The 19,938-nt window shown below is 39.2% G+C and overlaps 2 protein-coding genes and 1 long non-coding RNA gene across 3 annotated transcripts; all 3 read left to right on the plus strand.

Annotated features, from left to right (window-relative positions):
- The first annotated feature begins 1,410 nt into the window (after nucleotides 1-1,410).
- Nucleotides 1,411-6,957, plus strand: LOC110868954 (coronatine-insensitive protein 1). The gene is made up of 3 exons (XM_022118237.2): nucleotides 1,411-2,902; nucleotides 4,845-5,316; nucleotides 6,023-6,957. The coding sequence occupies exons 1-3, from the start codon at nucleotides 2,406-2,408 to the stop codon at nucleotides 6,815-6,817; spliced, it is 1,764 nt and encodes a 587-aa protein (XP_021973929.1). The 5' UTR covers nucleotides 1,411-2,405; the 3' UTR covers nucleotides 6,818-6,957.
- Nucleotides 6,958-11,016: 4,059 nt separating this feature from the next.
- Nucleotides 11,017-12,574, plus strand: LOC110868955. Its single transcript, XR_002552884.2, has 3 exons — nucleotides 11,017-11,053; nucleotides 11,565-11,631; nucleotides 12,250-12,574. It is a non-coding gene; the product is annotated as an uncharacterized LOC110868955 (long non-coding RNA).
- Nucleotides 12,575-12,801: 227 nt separating this feature from the next.
- On the plus strand, nucleotides 12,802-14,346 carry LOC110867087. The gene is made up of 3 exons (XM_022116226.1): nucleotides 12,802-13,257; nucleotides 13,354-13,924; nucleotides 14,033-14,346. Exons 1-3 carry the CDS (start codon nucleotides 12,802-12,804, stop codon nucleotides 14,344-14,346), a joined length of 1,341 nt encoding a protein of 446 aa, XP_021971918.1.
- The last annotated feature ends 5,592 nt before the right edge of the window (nucleotides 14,347-19,938 follow it).

Here is a 19,938-nt window from a genome sequence, read left to right on the forward strand (position 1 = left end):
TCCTTGACGTTCTTTCGCGTGTCATCTATACCCTTTAATGACACACATTACGCGTCATTAAAGGTTTATTTTCTAGTAGTGTTTATGTATTTTTATATATGTAGGTAGAGGATCCTGTAAAAAGTGCTCAAAGTGTGAGAAGTGTAAGAAGTGTATTATAACACTATATATAATACTATATAACACCATATAAACACCGTATAACAATATGTAACAACATATAATACCATATAACACTATGTTACACTATATATCATTATATAACAAATATAACACTATACATCTATCATAGACATGCTATCAGACAACCTATAGTGTTATATTTGTTATATAATGATATATAGTGTTACATAGTGTTATATGGTATTATATGGTGTTACATATTGTTATACAGTGTTTATATGGTGTTATATAGTATTATATATAGTGTTATAATACACTTCTTACACTTCTCACACTTTAGGCCCTTTTTACACTATCCTTACCCTATATATGTATACACATTTTTTTAAACAAAACCTATAAAATTAAAACTGAGTATTATTTACCCAATATGATTTCTAAAGCCACTAATAGGTTAGTTCTAGTCAGACGCCTCATTCCTTCCGCATTGAATCATCAGTCCTAAACCCTAAAGAAGTATTACTCACACATTTAGGGTTCTAATCAAATTTGATATTCCTAATCAATTTATTATAAGGATTAAAATTCTTTAATGTGATCTTGTTCAACTTTGATGATAAGTTTCAACAAAAAAACATATGACTTCGAATTAAAAGTTTATAAAATTAAATCCGTATTTTTAAGCATAATACATAATAAATACATACATACATAAATAAATAATAATATAACAGAAAATGACGAATAGAGTAGGTATAAGTATTAACAAAAGGTACGATGTGACACATACGACAACAAAAATAATATCTAGATCCATATTTATTATAAAACTTTGAGTTAAGTGCCATTTTAGTCCCTGTAGTTTGAGTCATTTTATCAGTTTAGTCTAAAGGTTTGAAACGTTGTCATTTTAGTCCAAATAGTTTCAGGTGTTGCCATTTTAGTCCACTAGCTAGAAGGGTAATTCGATCATTTTATATGGTTGTATAAAATGACAGAAATGCCCTTCTAGTTAACAAAATAAAGGGATGGAGTTAGCCAAGTGGACTAACATGACAACGTTTAAAACTATTTGTACTATAATGACAACGTTTCAAACCTTTGGACTAAACTGACAAAATGATCCAAACCCTAGGGACTAAAATGTCATTTAACTCTAAAACTTTTGTTGAAATACAATATAAAAGTAAATTTGGTAAATCTATATTATCCTGAAACACAAGAAATCTTGTTGTTTGCAGAGTTGCAGAATCTTTGGCTATTTTCCCCAATAAACCATTGCCACCATCTTAGACTAGAAGGTATGGGGGCCGGCTTGGCCCGGCTTGGCCCGGCGCCGGACCCCCACACCGCCCCCCTCTTCCGGCTTCCGTCACAAACGGCGACCCACAGCCGGGTCCGCCGTGCCTCCTTCTTCCTTTTCCTCTCACATATACCTATACATATATACATATATATACATAAAGGGGTTCATCCCCACCCCCTAGGTCCATCCCCTCCAAGCCACTCCTACGTGGCGCCTATGTGGCGGCTCATCCCCTCCAAGCCCATCCAAACCATACCTTCTAGTCTTAATATCTCCATCTTCTTCACCACACACACCCACTCTCTCTCTCTCTTACTCTTTCTCTCTCTAAAAGTTTCTTGATTACAGAGCCTTTTAATCAAGCTTATCCATTTTATCTCCATACAAACTCCTCCAACTGTCACCGTCGGATCTCTTCCTCTCCGATTTCTCTCTCTCTCTCTCACTCCTACTTTCTCTCTCTAGGTTAATCTTTCCTGTTTAATCTCCAAGATTCAGTCTTTTCATCTGGGTTTGTGTAATCCAATCATGGGTGTCACTTGATTTGAAGTGGGTTTTTGTTTTTTTCTTGATTTGAAATCTGGGTCTTGTGAAATCCTTCGTAAATCACTGTTTTTTGTTTCATTTATGCTAACCCAATCAAGAATCTTGAAACGTGATAAAGTTAGGGTTTTTATTTGATTTTTTTTTTGGGTATTTTGTTTCCTGAAATCTTGAAATTTGGTCTTGTGAAATACTTTATAAATCATTGTTTCATCTTCCGTTTATAGTTACCCAATCAAGAATCTTGAAATTTAATAAAGTTATGGCTTTTATTTGATTTTTTGGGGTTTTTTTTTTTTTTTTTTTTTTAATTTCCTGTCTGCAAAATACCCTTTTTTGAATTTTGAATTGGGGATTCTGTTTCTTGAAATCTTGAATTTTCTTGAATTTTTAATAATTTTATTCTATTAAACCATCCGAAATTATTTACGGAATGACAGATAAACGGGCAACAAGCTGCAACGGCAGTCAGCGTGTTCACGGCATGTCAGACGTCGTTTTTGAGTGCGTATTAGCGTACATAGACGACTCACGTGACCGACAATCGATATCATTGGTCTGCAAGAGGTTGAACGAACTCGAAGCGCAGACGCGTAAGCACGTGACAATAGCTTTATGTTACACAGCCACACCCAAACAGTTACTGAGGCGGTTTCCGTTCGTTGAGTCGGTTAAACTGAAAGGGAAGCCACGGGCCGCCATGTATAATTTGATACCGGAGGATTGGGGCGGGTTTGCTACGCCGTGGGTGGAGGAGCTTTCGAAATCTTTTAGTTGCTTAAAGGGTGTGCATTTTAGAAGGATGATTGTGAAAGATGAGGATCTTGAATTGTTGGCACGTGAGAGGGGGCATGTGCTTCAAGTTCTTAAACTTGATAAGTGTTCTGGATTCTCTACTGATGGGCTTGCACATGTTACTCGTTCTTGCAGGTAGTTTTGTCAGTTTGATTGGTAAAGATTTGGTTTTTTTAAGTGTTGTGTGAATGTTTTTGTGTGAATTTGACTCTAGGTGTCAATTGGATTGGTAAAGATTTGATTTTTCAATGGTTTATGTGAATCTTTTTGTCTAAAGTAGTCAACTTAACTCTAGATGTCAATTGCCCATGGGTTTATAGCCTAGTGGCATCTTGGGGTGGGATAAAGCTTTGGGACCAATAGGTCCTCGGTTCGATTCCCACAAGGGGGGTTTTCTCATATTTATTGGGTTTCCTCCTGAATTGGTGTATAGGCATTATGCCTAGTGGAGATGGATATGATCGGGTGGTTCCGCTGGTGGCACGATGATACTCCAGTGGTCCGTCAATGATCCAAATTTGCCGTTCAAAAAAAAAAAAAAAAAAAAAAAAACTCTAGATGTCAATTAGAATGGTAAAGATTCAATTTTTCAAAGGTTTATAGGAATCCTTTTGTCTAAATTTGACTTTAATTGTGAGTTAGAATGGTAAAGGTTCAATCTTATGATGGTTATACTTATATGAATCTTTTTGTCTAAATTTAACTCTAGATGTCATGGTAAAGGTTCAATCTTTCAATGATTTATGTGAGTCTTTCTGTGTAAAGTAACTCTAGATGTCATTTAGAATGGTAAAGATTCAATCTTTTAACGGTTATGATGTTATATAAAATGGTAAAGATTCAATCTTTAATGGTTTATATGAATCTTTTTGTCTAAATTTGACTTTAAATGTGAGTTAGAATGGTAAAGGTTCAATCTTATGATGGTTATATGAATCATAGTTGTTAAAAGCCATCGCCTCTTGCGTCTAGGCCCATTTTTCAGGTGAGGCGAGGCAGTTGCGCTTTAAGTCGAGGAAATTGCGCTTTAACTCCCCAGGTGATGATTCAGGCGCACATTCCAGCAAGATTCCTAGATTCCGGAGAGTTTCCGGCTAGATTCCGATAAGATTCTAGCGAAATGTCTACTTTTAATCAAGGAAAACTACTTTTCTACACTAGTACACTAATATTTTGGTACTAATTAGATGATATAAAGTGTTACATAATAGACTTTGTTTATTTTATTTGAAGAATAGTATTCTTTTTCTAATACATAATATATTTTTTAAAAATTTTCATTATGCGCTTTATTTTTTTCAGGCCCTCGCTTTTTTTGCGCTTTGCGCCTAGGCCCCAGGCGAGGCCTATGCGCCTTGAGTGCGCCTAGTGCCTTTAATAACTATGATATGAATCTTTTTGTCTAAATTTAACTCTAGATGTCATGGTAAAGGCTCAATCTTTCAATGGTTTATGTGAATCTTTCTGTGTAAATTAACTCTAGATGTCATTTAGAATGGTAAAGATTCAACCTTTTAATGGTCATGATGTTATATAAAATGGTAAAGATTCAATCTTTTAATGGTTTATATGAATCTTTTTCTGTAAATTTAACTCCAGGTGTCAATTAGAATGGCAAAGATTCAATCTTTTAATTGTTTATATGAATCTTTTCCTCTAAATGTAACTCTAGATGTCAATTAGAATGGCAAAGAATCAATCTTTTATTGGTTAGATGTATCTTTTAGTCCAAAATTTAACTCCAGATGTCTAGATTTGACTTATAGTTTATGCTAGAGTAAATTACGATTTTGGCCCCTATGGTTATATCACTTTTACCCTTTTAGCCCAAAAAAGAATTTTTTAACATTTGAGCCCCCAACGTCTTTTTTTTCTAATCCTTTTCGCCCCTAACACTAACCCAATCCATTAAATGTTAGGGGCTAGAAAGGTTAGAAAAAAAGACGTTAGGGGCCAAAAGGGTTAAAAAAAGACGTTTGGGGGCTCAGATGTTAAAAAATTCTTTTTTGGGCTAAAAGGGTAAAAGTGATATAATCACAGGGATCAAAATCGTAATTTACTCTTTATGCTATTACAGGAACCTTAAAGTCCTGTTTTTAGAAGAAAGCCAAGTGATAGAGAAGGATGGAAACTGGCTACACGAGCTCGCCTCGAACAACACTCAACTCGAAACACTAAACTTTTACATGACCGATCTTTCACTAGTCAGTTCCAACGATCTTGAGCTAATAGCGAAAAGATGCAAGTCTTTAGCATCGGTCAAAATAGGCGACTGTGAAATCTTGGATCTTGTTGGTTTCTTTCGCTTCGCGGGTTCGCTTGAAGAATTCAGTGGCGGTTGCTTTAACCACCATGCCGAGGAGTATGCTTCTCTAGCATACCCCCAAGGATTGCGTCGGTTAGGTCTTAATTACATGAGTACCAATGAAATGCCCATCGTGTACCCCTTCGCCTCACGTCTTAAAAAACTCGATCTCCTTTATGCCCTTCTTGACACCGAAGATCACTGCGTGTTGCTCCAACGGTGTCCGAATTTAGAAGTTCTTGAGGTACATACATCTCATTGTTTCTTTTTTCGTTATAGTTGTTAATTGCGAATAGTGGATGATAGCGACCAGCAACCTATACGCTATGTAGCGATAGCGATGAGATAGCAGGCACTATTTTGTGTTTTAGCGATGCGCTAGAAGAAAATTTTAGGATTTTTTTATCGTATATTATATCCAAATACGGTGTTTCCATACATATATTTAACAAAAAACCTAAAATCCAAGTATTGTATACCTATATTTTATCGATATTTAGAGTAAAAAGCCAAAATCGTTCCGGAAGTTTAGTCATTTTTGCTTGTTCCATCCAAAATGACTTTTTTGTGCTTTTGAGTCCTTCAGGTTTGCGTTTTATTGTCATTTTCATCCTTGAGTTTGGCAATTTATTGCGACTTTTGTCCCTCGAAATTTGGTTCTTAGGGATGAAAATGACAAGATTTCAAACTTTTTGGATGAAAATAGCACCTCAGGGACGAAAGTCGCAAAAGTGGTCAAACCTGAGGGACGAAAATGCCATTTTACTCCGATATTTATATTAAAACCAAAAACAAGAAAAAAAAAACTGGAATCCCGCTATTTACTCGCTTTGGAGGCATCAAAATCAGATAACGATGAATGAGCGCTATTAGCAACTATGTGACCGCCCCCCCCCCCCCCCCCCAAACCCAAATGAACTAACTTAGAACTCAAAATTTATGCAAAACAGACAAGAAATGTGATTGGAGACAGGGGATTGGAAGTTCTAGCATGCTCTTGCAAGAAACTAAAGCGGCTAAGAATCGAACGAGGAGCCGATGAACAAGAATTGGAAGACGAAGAAGGCGTTGTTTCTCAAAGGGGATTAACCGCGATAGCCCAAGGTTGTCTCGAGTTAGAATACATTGCTGTATACGTATCCGACATCACAAACGCCGCACTAGAAACCATGGGAACGAACTTAAAAAACCTCTGCGATTTCCGTATGGTTTTACTCGATAAAGAAGACGTTATTACCGATCTGCCACTCGATAACGGAATCCGTTCGTTACTAAGTGGCTGCAACAAACTCAGAAGATTCGCACTCTATCTTAGGCCCGGAGGGCTAACCGATGTGGGTTTGACTTATATCGGTCAACACAGTCAGAATATACGATGGATGTTACTCGGGTATCTTGGCGAATCGGATACCGGGCTTCTCGGGTTCTCTAGAGGCTGCCCGAGTTTACAAAAACTCGAAGTACGAGGGTGTTGTTTCAGTGAAAAAGCGCTTGCGATGGCGGTTTTACAGTTGCGATCGTTAAGGTACTTATGGGTACAAGGGTATAGGGGATCTAGCACCGGATTTGATCTGTTAGCGATGGCCCGACCGTTTTGGAATATTGAAATAATCCCGCCACGAAAGGTTAGCTCGGGAGAAGGTAAAGAGCTCGAACATCCTGCACATATACTCGCGTATTACTCCCTTGCTGGACCTAGAACCGATTTTCCACCTTCGGTCATCCCACTTGACTACATTGGTTAATAGATTTGTACACTTGGTTTTGTTTTTCGTTTGGTTTTGTTGTATCGAGTAGTCGTATTGTTAGTTTTGTTACTGTTTGTAATCGTTTGGTTTGGAGACGGGTGTGACATAAATTTACCATCTTGATAGATTTTGCGCGACGGGTGAGCCATTGTCACATAGCATAGCATGCATACACATAAAGAACAGACAGGGTCCCGCCCTGTTTTTTCGCTTCGTAGTGAATAGGTCAAGGTCCGCCACTGATATGTGTATGCTAATTATAAATATGTGGATCTTGAATGTGTAGATGTTAGTTTTCTTGTTTGGGTGATTTGGCTATAATGCCAGTTATAGCATGAGACATACAAACAAGCAGAAAAAGAACAGAAACAGAAAACAATAAAATAAACAAAGATAGTGTTCGTATAATAATTCAAAGGATATTTATGAGGTGATTTATAAGCCACAATAATACTTCATGTCACAATCACCTTTTTTAAATGATTTTACCTGTCTCTTCAATGATATGAAAGGTAACGGTACCTCGTTTATAAACTTGTTTTGTTCGTATTCGTTTGTTTAAGAAATAGGCACCCGTTAATTTCTTAACTGACACGTTGGAAGGAGATCTACCCTTTAACCAACCGACATTCTGGTCTTTGGATGTGTAGGAGGAAAACATGCCTGTGTGGATCTAACACGGGGTTCCCCTACTTGTGGGCTTAGGGGGTAATGCTTTCACGGTGGGTCAAGCTGCTTTAAAGGCTGCTTCGGGTAAAGTGACTGTTGATGCAACAAATACAAGACCAAGGCCTGTAGCGATATCTCCGGGGTAAAAGGGTTCAAGGTTTCGATTAGCCTAACGTAGGTCATGGGGTCCCCCACGTTTGTAGCACGTGGAGGCGGATCACTTTGTTATTATTCACTTTGAATTCTGGATTGAAGGGTTCAACCCAGAATGTCTATGTTAAGTGAGATAATATTGTAGTGAGCCGAGAATAGAACAAGCATGGAGCAAGTTCTAGAGAGGAGAAGTAAGATCAGAGATCAAGGGTGATCTGAGTTGATCTGGAATGGCTGGAATGAATGACAAGATGCTGTTATTTATAGGGAAAGAATCTTCTATAAGAGGAAGCCTTTGACCAGTGATCCTTGGCTACAGTGAGGGACTTGCCCATTTGGGGGTTGAAGGGTTTAGACATGCGGACAAAAGAGTGTTCTCTGTGCACATGTTTTGTCTATGCAGAAATGGTTCACATGTTAAGTGTTGATGTGACCGGACACTGTGTTTGTCCTTTTTATTGTTCACCTGAGTTCGCGTGTATTGAACCTCTCAACCTTTTAACCTTTTAAGCTGTTATGTATATTAGTTATTTTATTGAGATTTGGGCTACCCCCGTCATCAGCCCCCCAAGTCAGAGGTGTTTGGGATGTAAGCTCAAATGCTTTTGACTTTTACACATTATTTTTTATTGCTTAAAGGCTTCAAGGCTTTAAGACGTTTGAGTTTTTGAGATTTGAATTTTGGAATGATAGTAGATGTGATAGGCTTCAAGGTTTTAAGGCTTGAAGGCTTTAAGGCTTGAAGGCTTAAAGGCTTCAACTTGTCTCACTCAAGAGGAAGTTTAGGCTTTTTGTAAAGAATGGGGGATCGATCTAAAGTTTAATCCGGTGGCTCTGGGTTTTGGCAAATCGATCGATTAGTGTCCCGTTGGTTCGATTGCTCTTTATTGCTGAGTTTTCCAACTTGCGTCATCCGTTTTCAGTCTTTGTTCTGAATGTTTTAGAGTATTATCGCGTGTCATTTGGTCAGTTGCGTCCTCGAGGTCTTGCTGGGACTTTACATTTTGAGGTCTTGTGATAGGGTATGCCCATCATTGTTGTTCCGATGTTTCTTGACGATTGGGTCACGTTTGAGACATCCCAAGTTGATGTTTGTTTGACTTCCTCAATGGTTACTACCGTTGGTTCTTGTAAGGACCGATTTTTCTGGATTTCTGAGTCCATTGTTTCCTTCAAGCTTGTTTGGAGGCACCCTGATGCTATGTTAAATAAGCTTAATCCATTTGAGTCTGAACTAGATAGTTGGTTGTTAAAAGCCATTAGGAAGTGTCCTTCAAGGCTTCGTCCCTTTCCTGAACACCTTTTAGTGTTGATGAGTGTGAGCACCTTGTGGGACAAGCCGGATCGTGACCCTGTGCTCATGAGGTATGATCAGGGTATGATGTTTTGCCTTATGCTTTATCAAGAGTGGTGATACCTGTGATGTTGTGTTTGGGGATGTTGAGGCTACCTCCAGCAAAGATTTTGTTGCCAGAGGTGCTGAACACAGGTTCGAGGGTTCAAGCTATGTGAACGTTTCAAATGGCAAAGGCTTTACTGGGGTCGGTGCTTCCAAAGCTTCTAGCCATTGTTTAACCTGACGTGTGTTAAAGGTAGCTGACCATCCATCGGCTTCTGAGCCAGTGGAACTGAGCCATGACGTAGATGATTCAGACGACTTGGAAGTTGTGGTTGAGGGAAAATAAATAAAAGAAAAGACAAGGAGTTGTCCTTGGTGATTGGTAAGGAGAGTAAAGCAGCGGGTAAGAAGGTTGTGAGCTTGAAGGGTTTCGGGAAGGGTGGTGAAGGTTCCGTCACTGTTAATCCAGAAGAGGTTTATGTGCTGGATTGGAGGGTCACAGTTGGTGACAGCTTCAAGCCTTCATCCGTTTGTGAGGATGTTCTTACCCATTTTGCTCCTCCTACTGTTCGAGGTTCTTGCTCATCTATGGACAATGAACTGATGATTTCGAAAATGATGATGGGTGCTTGCAACCTTGCTACCTTGCTTCTTGAGGGTGTATCCCGATTTCGAAAAAGGATGCAAGAATATGAAGTATTTTCGAAGAAGAGGGATGAGATGAAATCTTCAATGGTTGCTTTGAAAGAAGCTGAGGGCTACGCTAAGAAGGAGAAAACATTGTTGTTTGAAGAATTTTAGGAGTTTTCTTCCCGCACAGGACTGATATGGTTGAATTGGAAAAACTCTTGGGGGCTGACAAGGTTCAAGTCAGGGTCGATAAGGCTGCCTTGGAGTTTTAGAAAATAGCCTTATTAGAGGAGAAAGAAGGGTTAAAGGCTTCACTTGCCCATGCAACTAGTGATAATAAATGGCTCATTGAGCATGGATTTCAGCAAGTGGTTACCTATCTTCTCCATCCGTCGGAATTCAACAAAGTCTTGGGTGATGTGTACACCGAGCTTCTTGCTCATGGGAGACACCAAGGTTTATTTGCTGGTTACAAAGCTTTGTGAACCTGGGGAGCCTCAGGAAAAGTCTTCTCTTTTTCAACTCAAAGCCTTCTTCAAGGAAACTGTTTTGAAGGTAGGGCATATTATTTACCCTTATGTGGGTGAAGTCTTCAAGTGTTTTGGTAAACCTTTGCCTGTCTTGTAGGAGCTAAAACCCAAGGGCCTTAATGAGGTTGTTTGTAATGAAGTGTTGGTCCCTCTCGAAGAAACGTCCTTGCTTCGGAGATAGCAAGGAAACGTGTTCTGAAGGTGGTGAGGGCTCAAAGGGTTCAAGCCTTGAAGCCTCCGAGGCAGCGGGTGCAGTAGGGAGGAAAAAAGAGGAAGGCTAAAAAGACCCAAGATGATGGAGGTTCGAAGAAGGATGATGCATCAAAGTCTACCATCCATGACGTTGTTAAGTGAAGAAGAAACCTTAATTCATAGCTTTCTTAGCATGTCGAACAATGTTATGGGTTGTTTGTTTGAACATATTTTTATTTTAAAGGAATCGTCTAGATCCCTTGGTGGTTAAAGCCTTGAAGGCTTGTGGACAATGTTTTATGTTTGATGGCCAGTTGGCCCTTGCTATCTTTAACTTATCTTGCTATGTTGTTGTAACATCCCGAAAATGCGAATTCATAAATTTAGAATTTTGGTTTGCAAATAAATTAGTAAAATAAACTATCTAGTAATGACCCTAACCAAGTTAGTTGGTGACATATGAGTAGTTAGGGTTGAAAACAAAATAAAAACAAAAGACAAGGGACCAAATGTGCCTAAATTGAAACAAATTTTAATAAAACAAAAAAATATATATCTTAAACACACACGTGTGTGTGAGTTCGACCAGGCAAGGGGAAGGGGGCGCCTGAGCTCTCCAAAACCCTAACATCTACAAAACAATCAAATTGAAGGCTCAAATCTGATCAAAAACGAAATCTGAACATAGATTAGTGATCCTCGTCACAAGAGGGTTACAAGGTATGTAAAATTTGGTGTTAATTCCTTGTTTGAAATTTTGATGAAATTGGGAAAATCTGAAATTTGTGGTTGCATGTTTGTCTTATGACGAATTAAGAACAATATAGTGTCTAGGGACAAACCCTAGACAAATACAAGTTGAAATCATGTGAAATTTTAGTGAAGTCTATGAACACCATTGTAGGTGATTAGTGGGTTATGTATAAATTGATAAACACTAGGGAATTGAGTATTGTTCTAGTGTAAATTTACAATTGTGAAGTGATTTCTGAATTTTAAAGGATAAAGTTCATGTAAAATGGTTGATTGATATGAAACTAGGGCAAAGTGATAAGCTAGAGACTTGATATTTAATCATGTAAAAATCTGCCCATAAAGTGTTTGTGAAAATGCCTCAAAGAAGGCTTAAAACTGAAATTCAAAGTTAAAACGCATAATTATGATGTTTCGGTGTATTATGCGAATTATGATTTAAAGAGAGTTCTAAATATGTCATAAATGAACTCTATAGGAAAGGACGCAGGAGCGTCAAGTGGACAAGCGAGTGGCGAACCACGTTTGAAGGGCCTACTTTGAAGGTATGTAACTTAACTCGTTACATTGGGTAATTTAATAACTAGCATATGTGTAGTTGAATTTTAGAATAGAAGTCGAGTTGAATTAAAGCGATAATGTTCGCTATATTGAATAATAGATAAAGAATTGGTTAGATCGCGTTGGCAGTCATCAAAATGGAGGATTTCATAGATGAGCCAAACGGGTCGAATAATCAAATGATGCGTGGTTAATGCATTGTAGTATGATCACTCGGACATTGTTATTGTTCGTAAAAGATATATTAGAATACGAGAAATCAGTTTATTGGTTGTTAGAATGAGAAATCTCAGAATCGAGTTTGGGCTAAATGGCCAAATTAAGCAAAACAGGGAAATGCAGTGGCTACCGTAAATTACGGTATCCACCGTAATTTACGGTAGGTACCAAAATGTTACGGTGGATTCCTCCTGATTTATGGTGGAACCAAAGTTACCCAGGAGCTACCGTAACTTACGGTGACTACCGTAAGTTACGGTAGAGCCTTGGCATTCATGTTGAATTTTGCAAATCTTTGTTAAACCGAATCCGTTTTAAGCACAGTTTTGATTATGTAATGTTTCTAAGAACTCTAATATTAATGTTTAATGTAAACATTTCAGTTTCTAGGTGTTGCAAATCTACGGATGGCGATCAAGCAACTTGTTGAAGAACCGAACACTACTTTTGAAGCTTCCGCTATTTCATAACTTTGTTAAACAATGTTACTATTCCTTTTGAATATAAATTAGGTCGGGAATGTTTTAACTAGTCGGTTCTTGACTAGTTTTGATTACTTCAAACTTTGTTTTGGTACTATGTTTTGACTTAGGTACCTTTTATATAAATCCTATGAATTTTTATTAAATTCAAGTAATAAATAGATGGGTGTTACAAGTTGGTAATCAGAGCTTAAGGTTGTCAACAAAGTGTTCGGTTCAAGCTTGATCAATCGTTCAGTAAGAATTAACTTATTATGTTAATAAATTATGTCTTATGTAAGAATGAGAAAAGAATTGATGTGCATGGGAAGAGCGTGTTAACACACTCAAACCCGGAAAGTGCATTAAATGTGAACGGTTGAAGCAAGTTGAGAACTTGGCTAAACCGAAACAAATGAAGCAATGTTATGAATGAAATGTTTAACGTTTAAATGTAAACATTTCAGTTTCAAGATGTCTGATGGAAACGATGATAATTCGGTGCAAACAAGCACCGAACAGATGAAAGAAATAATTGCCGAAGAAGTAGGGAAGGCAATTGAAGGTAGTCTATCCGGGTTTATAGACAAGATTCAAAGCACGGTGTTGTCGCTTGTCGAAGAGCGAGTCAAAAGGTTGGAGGATAGTGTCAACCTTATGAAAGACAAAACTGGAGAACGCAAAGGGTGCTCATATAAGGAATTCATGGCGTGTAAACCGCCAATATATAACGGGGAGGTCGACCCGATAATATGTCAAAGATGGTTGAGTGACGTCGAAGGAGTGTTTGAACGAACCCACTGTGACATAGGTGACTTTGTTGCTTACGGAACTGGTCAATTGGGAAATCAAGCCAAGGATTGGTGGGGCAATAAAAAGAAGGAAATGGGAGGCGAAGCGGCAAGGGTCATGACTTGGGATGAGTTTAAGGTGCCGTTCCTTAAACACCATAGTCCCAAAGCAGTTATCAACAGGATCAAAGAGGAATTTATCCAATTAAGACAAAAGGGAGAATCAATTGATAAGATCACGGGCATCTTCATGGATAAGCTGAGGTTTTGTGACGAGTTAGTCACCACTGAAGAGCAGAAGATATACTATTATTACAACATGTTGAGCGCTGAATATAGGGAGTTTATGACTCCTTCAAAATACGAGACCCTTACCGAAATCATAAACGTTGCTCGGGAACGGGAAATCGAGTTGAAGAAACAAGTTGAAAGAGGTGAGCGAAGGGCACAAGATGTGAATCCAAGCCCTACAAAGAAAGCCCGAACTGGAGAATCGGGAAAGAAGGTTGATGCTAAAGGCGGGTCGCCAAGTTGCAAAATATGTGGAAAGGGGCACAAAGGTGAGTGCCGCTTTAAAGACAAGTCGTGTCCGGTATGTGGGAAGACGGGACACACTGCATCGCTATGTCCCGGAAAAGTTTCCGTTTGTTACAAATATTATCAACCCGGCCACAAAAAGTCTGAATGTCCCGAGTTGGTTGGAAGGAGAGATACAAAAGAGTCTCCAGCAGAAACTCCCAAAGCGAAGGCTAGGTCCTTCCAACTTACCGCGGCTGAAGCAAAAACAGAACCCGATGTGGTCTCAGGTATATTCACGATTAACTCAATTCCTGCATGTGTATTGTTTGATACGGGTGCGAATAAATCCTTCATTTCACATGGATTTATTCGACATCCTTCATTTGTATTGACAGAATTATCTATGCCCTTAGAAGTTGAAATAGGGGACAACAAAAGCTTTATAGTTTGTGATATTTGTCGAGGCTGTAAATTAAATATCGATAATGAAGAATATTCGATAGACCTAATCCAGATGTCAATGGGAGAATTTCAAATAGTTGTTGGGATGGATTGGTTATCTCGGCACCACGCGAAGGTCGTGTGTTTTCGTAAGGAGATAAAGCTAACATCTCCTAGCGGAAAACACGTTACAATCTATGGCGAAAAGGGAGGCAACCCTACAATATGCTCGATGATAAAGGCTCACAAGCTCATCAGACATGGGTGAAAAGCATTTATGATATACGCGAACGAGCCCGAGAAAGAATTACCAAGAATTGGAGACGTACCCGTAGTGCGTGACTTTGAAGATGTATTTCCGGATGATCTACTGTGAATGCCGCCCGAGCGGGAGGTGGAGTTCGGAATCGAATTGATTCCGGGCGCGAAACCCGTAGCTAAAGCACCATACCGACTCGCGTCGTCGGAATTACAAGAGTTGATGTCACAAATTCAAGACTTGCTTGTCAAAGGATTCATAAGGCCGAGTGTGTCTCCTTGGGGCGCACCGGTACTGTTCGTGAAAAAGAAAGACGGAAGCATGCGTATGTGTATCGATTACCGGGAGTTAAACAAACTCACGGTAAAGAACCGATACCCGCTTCCGATAATAGATGATCTATTCGACCAGTTACAGGGTGCGAATTAGTTTTCAAAGATTGACCTTAGATCGGGGTATCACCAATTAAAGGTCACTTAGCCTTAGGATATTTTTAACAAAAAGATACAACCTCTATCCTATGTATGACATTCACTTAGAGTATTTTTGGTTCGTAAGCCAATGTTGGGGCTTAAGTAACATTTGGTGTAGGCTGTTCAAACCCGTCTATGAGACATGATTTTTAAGATTTCTCTGAGTCTCATGGAGTTGTATTGATTTAGGAACTCACCCCTTATATAGGTCCATTCAACCCTTGAACCTATTGAGCGATGTGGCCTGGGAACTCATCCCCTTACATGGCCCTTGCCATGGAGTTTCTTGCTAGGTTCTCAACCTGATTATAGGATAGTGTAACAACTGCCACTAAAATCAATAATTAGGACGATAATTAGTCAATAAGAAAACCCTAATTGAGACACCCAAATAATTCTACACTAGCCCTAAAATTTTCAGAATGATCAGAATTAGGATCAGGACCCCTAAAACTCGAGGGGGGCAAACCCTAGTTGAATATTTATCTATTAAAATCGTTGTTGAAAGCTGATTGGCCAATTGTTTTGATTCACCCAAGCTAGTCCCGAGCCTAGGCAGCCTATAATTAGACTGCTTAGCTTACGGACCGTAAGGGGTCAGGCATACGGTCCGTAAGGGAGTCCCAAAAATTACTATAAATAGCCGACCTTGGGACTTGCACAGAGGAGTTAAAACGACGTAAAGTTGCTGTCTGTACGTCGAGTTAAGGCCATAATACCACAATTAAACATACACGATCACGAGGTGCTGCCGCAATCAGGGTAATAACTCGATCGCTATTACGATTCAACGTCCGATCGATTATAACTATCCAACGATTGTCCGAGTGCTGCTCAAATTGAGCTTGTACTTTGTTATTCATTGTGATTTCAACTTGAATGTTTGAGTGCTGTTCGAATTCGAACTATGCTCTGTCATTCGTTGTGAATCCATTGAATTGTTAAGTATCTGGGTTTAATCTCGTGAATTGACGTAACTGCTGAATTAGTTACTAATCCCGTTTGTGTGTGCATTGTTATTTAAATTAGGTTAGAAGGCTAATCAGTAAAGCTTATACTCTGCTCGTAAATCTGCAATGTGAGTCATTCCTCTTTTATAAACTCTTTTCTCACAGGTTGTGAGTCATTCTCTTTTTATCAAACTGTTTTACAAAACTCCAAGTTTTTTTCAACGTTATAATTACAGGGATTAAGTCTATGTAATCACCAAATTACAGCCGGTATGTGGGGTTTTGTATACATTACTTATTTCCCGTCACACTTGGACAACGAGTTAGCCAAGGGGTGATCTGACCACAGTCACAGACACCATTTGGACAACGAGATAGCCAATGGGTAGTCGAGTGACAAGTACTGTGGGTAGTTGGTTTGATATCAGAAACATTGTAATTCCCCTTAATACTGTAGATTATAACAAATGTGTCGTTTTCAGCAAAATGAATGATTCACTCAGTATTTCCCCGCTGACAAAACCTTTTTCAAACATGTTTCAGGTGATCTGGTATGAGCAAAGAAAAGTGCCGTGGAGCACTCCCAGCTTAGAAAAGTGGCTCAATGTAAATAAATAAATGAACATGTTTTGAAAATAAAGATTTCCCTGAGAAATCACATTATTGTAAATTTCGGGAATTTATCCCTAAGTTATGAAACGAGCAGTTTAAATTATTAAAAGATCCTGTTTTAAAAAGACTTCCGCTGTCGCCTAAAAATTAAATACCACGGGATTCCTGTCCCGCGGCTCCTGAAACGGGTCAAACCGGGTCGGGGGCCGTGACAGATAGAAAGACAAATTTTGATTCATCGTTCATTCATTTCAAAGTACTTTGATTACTAGGGGAATAGAACAACTTTTGAGAACTATTTGTAATACGTTTTGGTTAAACATGGAACCTTTTAAGGTTTTTGCCATTCCAATGACGGGGAAGCTTTTTGCCTTGCGGACCTGCCAGCTTGTATGATCCCCCTTTGTGGGCTTTAAGGATAGTGTATGGCCCTTCCTACTTAGGGCCGAGCTTTCCTTGGCTTTCTTTCTTACAGGCCTCATTATTTCGAAGCACAAGGTCCCCAGGCTTGAAGCGTTCATGTTTCACCCGTGTATTGTAATACAATTCCATGTTTGCTTGTACCTTGCTTTTTGTATGGCTGCTTGTTCACGAGCCTATTCGAGTTGTTCCAAAATTCAACATCATCTCTTTCTTATTTGTCTCGAGGTCGATGTTAAATGTTCTTTGTGTTGTTACTTCGATTTCAGCTAGGATTACAGCCTCTGATCCAAACACTAGGCTGTAGGGTGTTTTCTTGTGGCTCGTTTTCTTGGTTGTTCGAATTTCCAATAGCACATTGGGAAGCTATTCGAGCCAGTTGTTGTCGTATCTTCCCAATCGAGATTTAGTCCTTTCAACAATGTTGTTTTTTGTCCTATTAACTTGGCCATTGGATTGTGGGTGAGCTACCGAGCTGAATACTTGGGTTATTCTGAACTCCTTACACCAGGAGCTAGAAGTCTTCTCGGCAAACTACTTCCCGTTATCCGTGACTAGTACTCCTGGAGCCCAAAACGACAGATTATGTTTTCGTAAACGAAATCAATGACATGTTTCCCTGAGATTTTTGCCAATAGTTTTACTTTTGGCCACTTGGGTGAAGTAGCCCACGGCTAACAATAAGAACTTGACTCCTCCTTTGGCTGGTGGGAATGGTCCAACAATGTTCATTCTCCACTTACGAAATGGCCAAGTCGAGGAGGTGGGAATGGGGTCATGTTTGGTTCTTTTGGGTACCAGAGCATGTAACTGTCAAGCTTCACATTTTCGCAGTTGTTCGAAGGTATCTCGATGCATGGAAGCCAAAAGTATCCGAGCTTCATCAACTTTGACACTACCGATCTTGGGCCACGATGAGCCCCACATATCCTTTCGTGAACCTTTTTAATCAGATATTGGCTTTGTTCTGGGTCAACGCATCGTGGTAGTGGTGCAAGGTATCCTTTTTGTAAAGGATATCTCCTTGTAACACATACTGCCTTGACTTGATACGAACCCTTTTAGCTTCAGTCTGGTCATTAGGTAATTCACCATTTTTGAGGAACTTTTCAATGGGAGTCATCCAATTTGGCCCTTCTTTAGTGATCACATCTTGGACCTCAAGTTTTTTGGATGGATGGGGTTTTTAATACCTCAATTAGTACCTTCTTGGTGAGGTGGGCAAACGTAAGAGATACAAGCTTGCTTAGTGTATCAGTTCTCTTGTTTTGAGATCTTGGAACTTTTTTGATGGAACATATTTGAAATGTGTTCATTAATTCCTTTGATTTCTCTCGGTACTAATACATGTTGGGTTCTTTTTCTATGTAGGTGTAATTGTCTTGGCTTGAGAGAGTTTGTGAGGACATAAAGCTTTTGACACCCATATTTTTTGCAAGCTTGAGCCCAGCAATCAATGCTTCATACTCAGCTTCGTTGTTTGTATTCTGAAATTTAAGACGAAGGGCATAGGTGAATTCCAATTCGTTAGGATCAATTAGAACTAGCCCTGCTCCTGACCCTTCAATGCTGGAAGCTTCATCGGTAAAGAGCTTCTAGGTATGGGGGTCGGAGGGTTCAGTGGAGGCTGTATTGACTTCCTTTATGACTTCTTTAAGGATTTCTATGATGAAGTCAGCTGGGACTTGGGCTTTAATAGCTTTTCTTGGGACATAGGTGATTTTGTGTTCACCTAGTTTTCACAACCCATTTGGCTAATCGTCCAGATTTTTCTTGTATTTCAAGCACATTTTTAAGAGGTTAGTCCGTGACCACTTGTATCGGGTGTGACTGAAAGTACCTTCTAAGCCTTCTAGCCATTTGGACTAGGGCTAGAGCAAGTTTTTCCGAAGAAGAATATTTGATTTCTGCTAATTTTGAAGTTTTGAAAAAGTAAACGGGTATCTGAACTTTGTTTCGTTCAATGATCAGAGCCGTACTTATGGTCTTTTCAGCAATCGAAAGGTAGATAGAGGTTGTTCCACATGTTTTCTTAGCCAAAATGGCTGGGAGTGAAGCCAAGTGTTGCTTCATTTGGTTGAAGGCTTCCTTTTGAGGTAAAATGTTTCAAAGCTGTTAGCTTTCCATCGAAAGTCCTTCTTGTTAGCACATCACTTGAGGGTTGGCTTTTATGTTTTGTTTCCACATGATGTGCCCTAGAAACAAGCACTTGACTGGATTAAGTTTCATGTTGATCTTTCTCGAGTTTTGTAAGGTTTCTTGTATGTCATCGAGCATTTGGTATTTCATTTTGCTCTTGATCACCAAATCTTCAACATAAGATTTAATGTTCTTGCCGATTTTTTGGGCAAACGCTTTGTTAACCAGACTTGATAAGTGGCACCTGCATTTCTTAAATCAAAAGACATTTTTTATACCTTTATCAGTGTGAAATGCGGATTTTTCTTCATCTTTTTTTTTTATTATTAGGATCTGATGGTAACCCTTTTAGGCGTTAAGAAAACACTTGAATGGGAAGCTTGTGAGCGAGTTACCCTTGAGGTCTATTTCGGGCAGCGAGTAACAATCCTTTGGGCATGCTTTGTTCAAGTCTTTAAAATCGATATACATTCTCCAAGACTTGTCGGGTTTTCGAACCATTACGGGATTGGCCACCCATGATTGATACTTGACCTCTCGAAGGATTCCGGCTAGAACAAGCATTTCCATCTTTTGTATAATGGGCTTATTATCAGATGAGATCCATAACTCATGTTTCAACAATGCTATGAGGGATGCCGGTCATATCTTCGGGGCATCAAGTGAATACATAGTGCAAGAGCAGATTTTCAAGGTATGAGAGGGTTTTATTGTGAAGGTTAGTGTTTACCCTTATCCCCTGTTGAGGATATTTTGGGTTTATGTCCAACCCTTGTTCATCGTCTTCGTCCTTTCTTGAGCTTTCCCCTTCAACCACAAAAGCTTCTTAGGTAGGTTGAAGGGTTTCTATCCCTTTTTCAGTGGGAAACTTCACAGTACCTTGACCAACTGAAACTGCCATTCCGAACACACTTTTCCCTAGCCTTCCTATGATGATATCATAGTTGGAAGGGATATTGATCACCGCAAAAGTGAGTTCTTCGGTTCGTCCCTTTGGTTTCTCGCTG

The sequence above is a fragment of the Helianthus annuus genome, chromosome 7 (assembly GCF_002127325.2).
Source record: "Helianthus annuus cultivar XRQ/B chromosome 7, HanXRQr2.0-SUNRISE, whole genome shotgun sequence".
NCBI lineage: Eukaryota > Viridiplantae > Streptophyta > Magnoliopsida > Asterales > Asteraceae > Helianthus > Helianthus annuus.

Coding starts and splice junctions, on each gene's coding strand:
- LOC110868954 (XM_022118237.2), top strand. CDS start 2,406: ATGACAGATAAACGGGCAACAAGCTGCAACGGCAGTCAGCGTGTTCAC. Junction 2,903..4,844: donor CATGTTACTCGTTCTTGCAG/GTAGTTTTGTCA, acceptor ATGCTATTACAG/GAACCTTAAAGTCCTGTTTT. Junction 5,317..6,022: donor CGAATTTAGAAGTTCTTGAG/GTACATACATCT, acceptor TATGCAAAACAG/ACAAGAAATGTGATTGGAGA.
- LOC110867087 (XM_022116226.1), top strand. CDS start 12,802: ATGTCTGATGGAAACGATGATAATTCGGTGCAAACAAGCACCGAACAG. Junction 13,258..13,353: donor TGACTTGGGATGAGTTTAAG/GTGCCGTTCCTT, acceptor TCAATTGATAAG/ATCACGGGCATCTTCATGGA. Junction 13,925..14,032: donor AGAACCCGATGTGGTCTCAG/GTATATTCACGA, acceptor TTGTATTGACAG/AATTATCTATGCCCTTAGAA.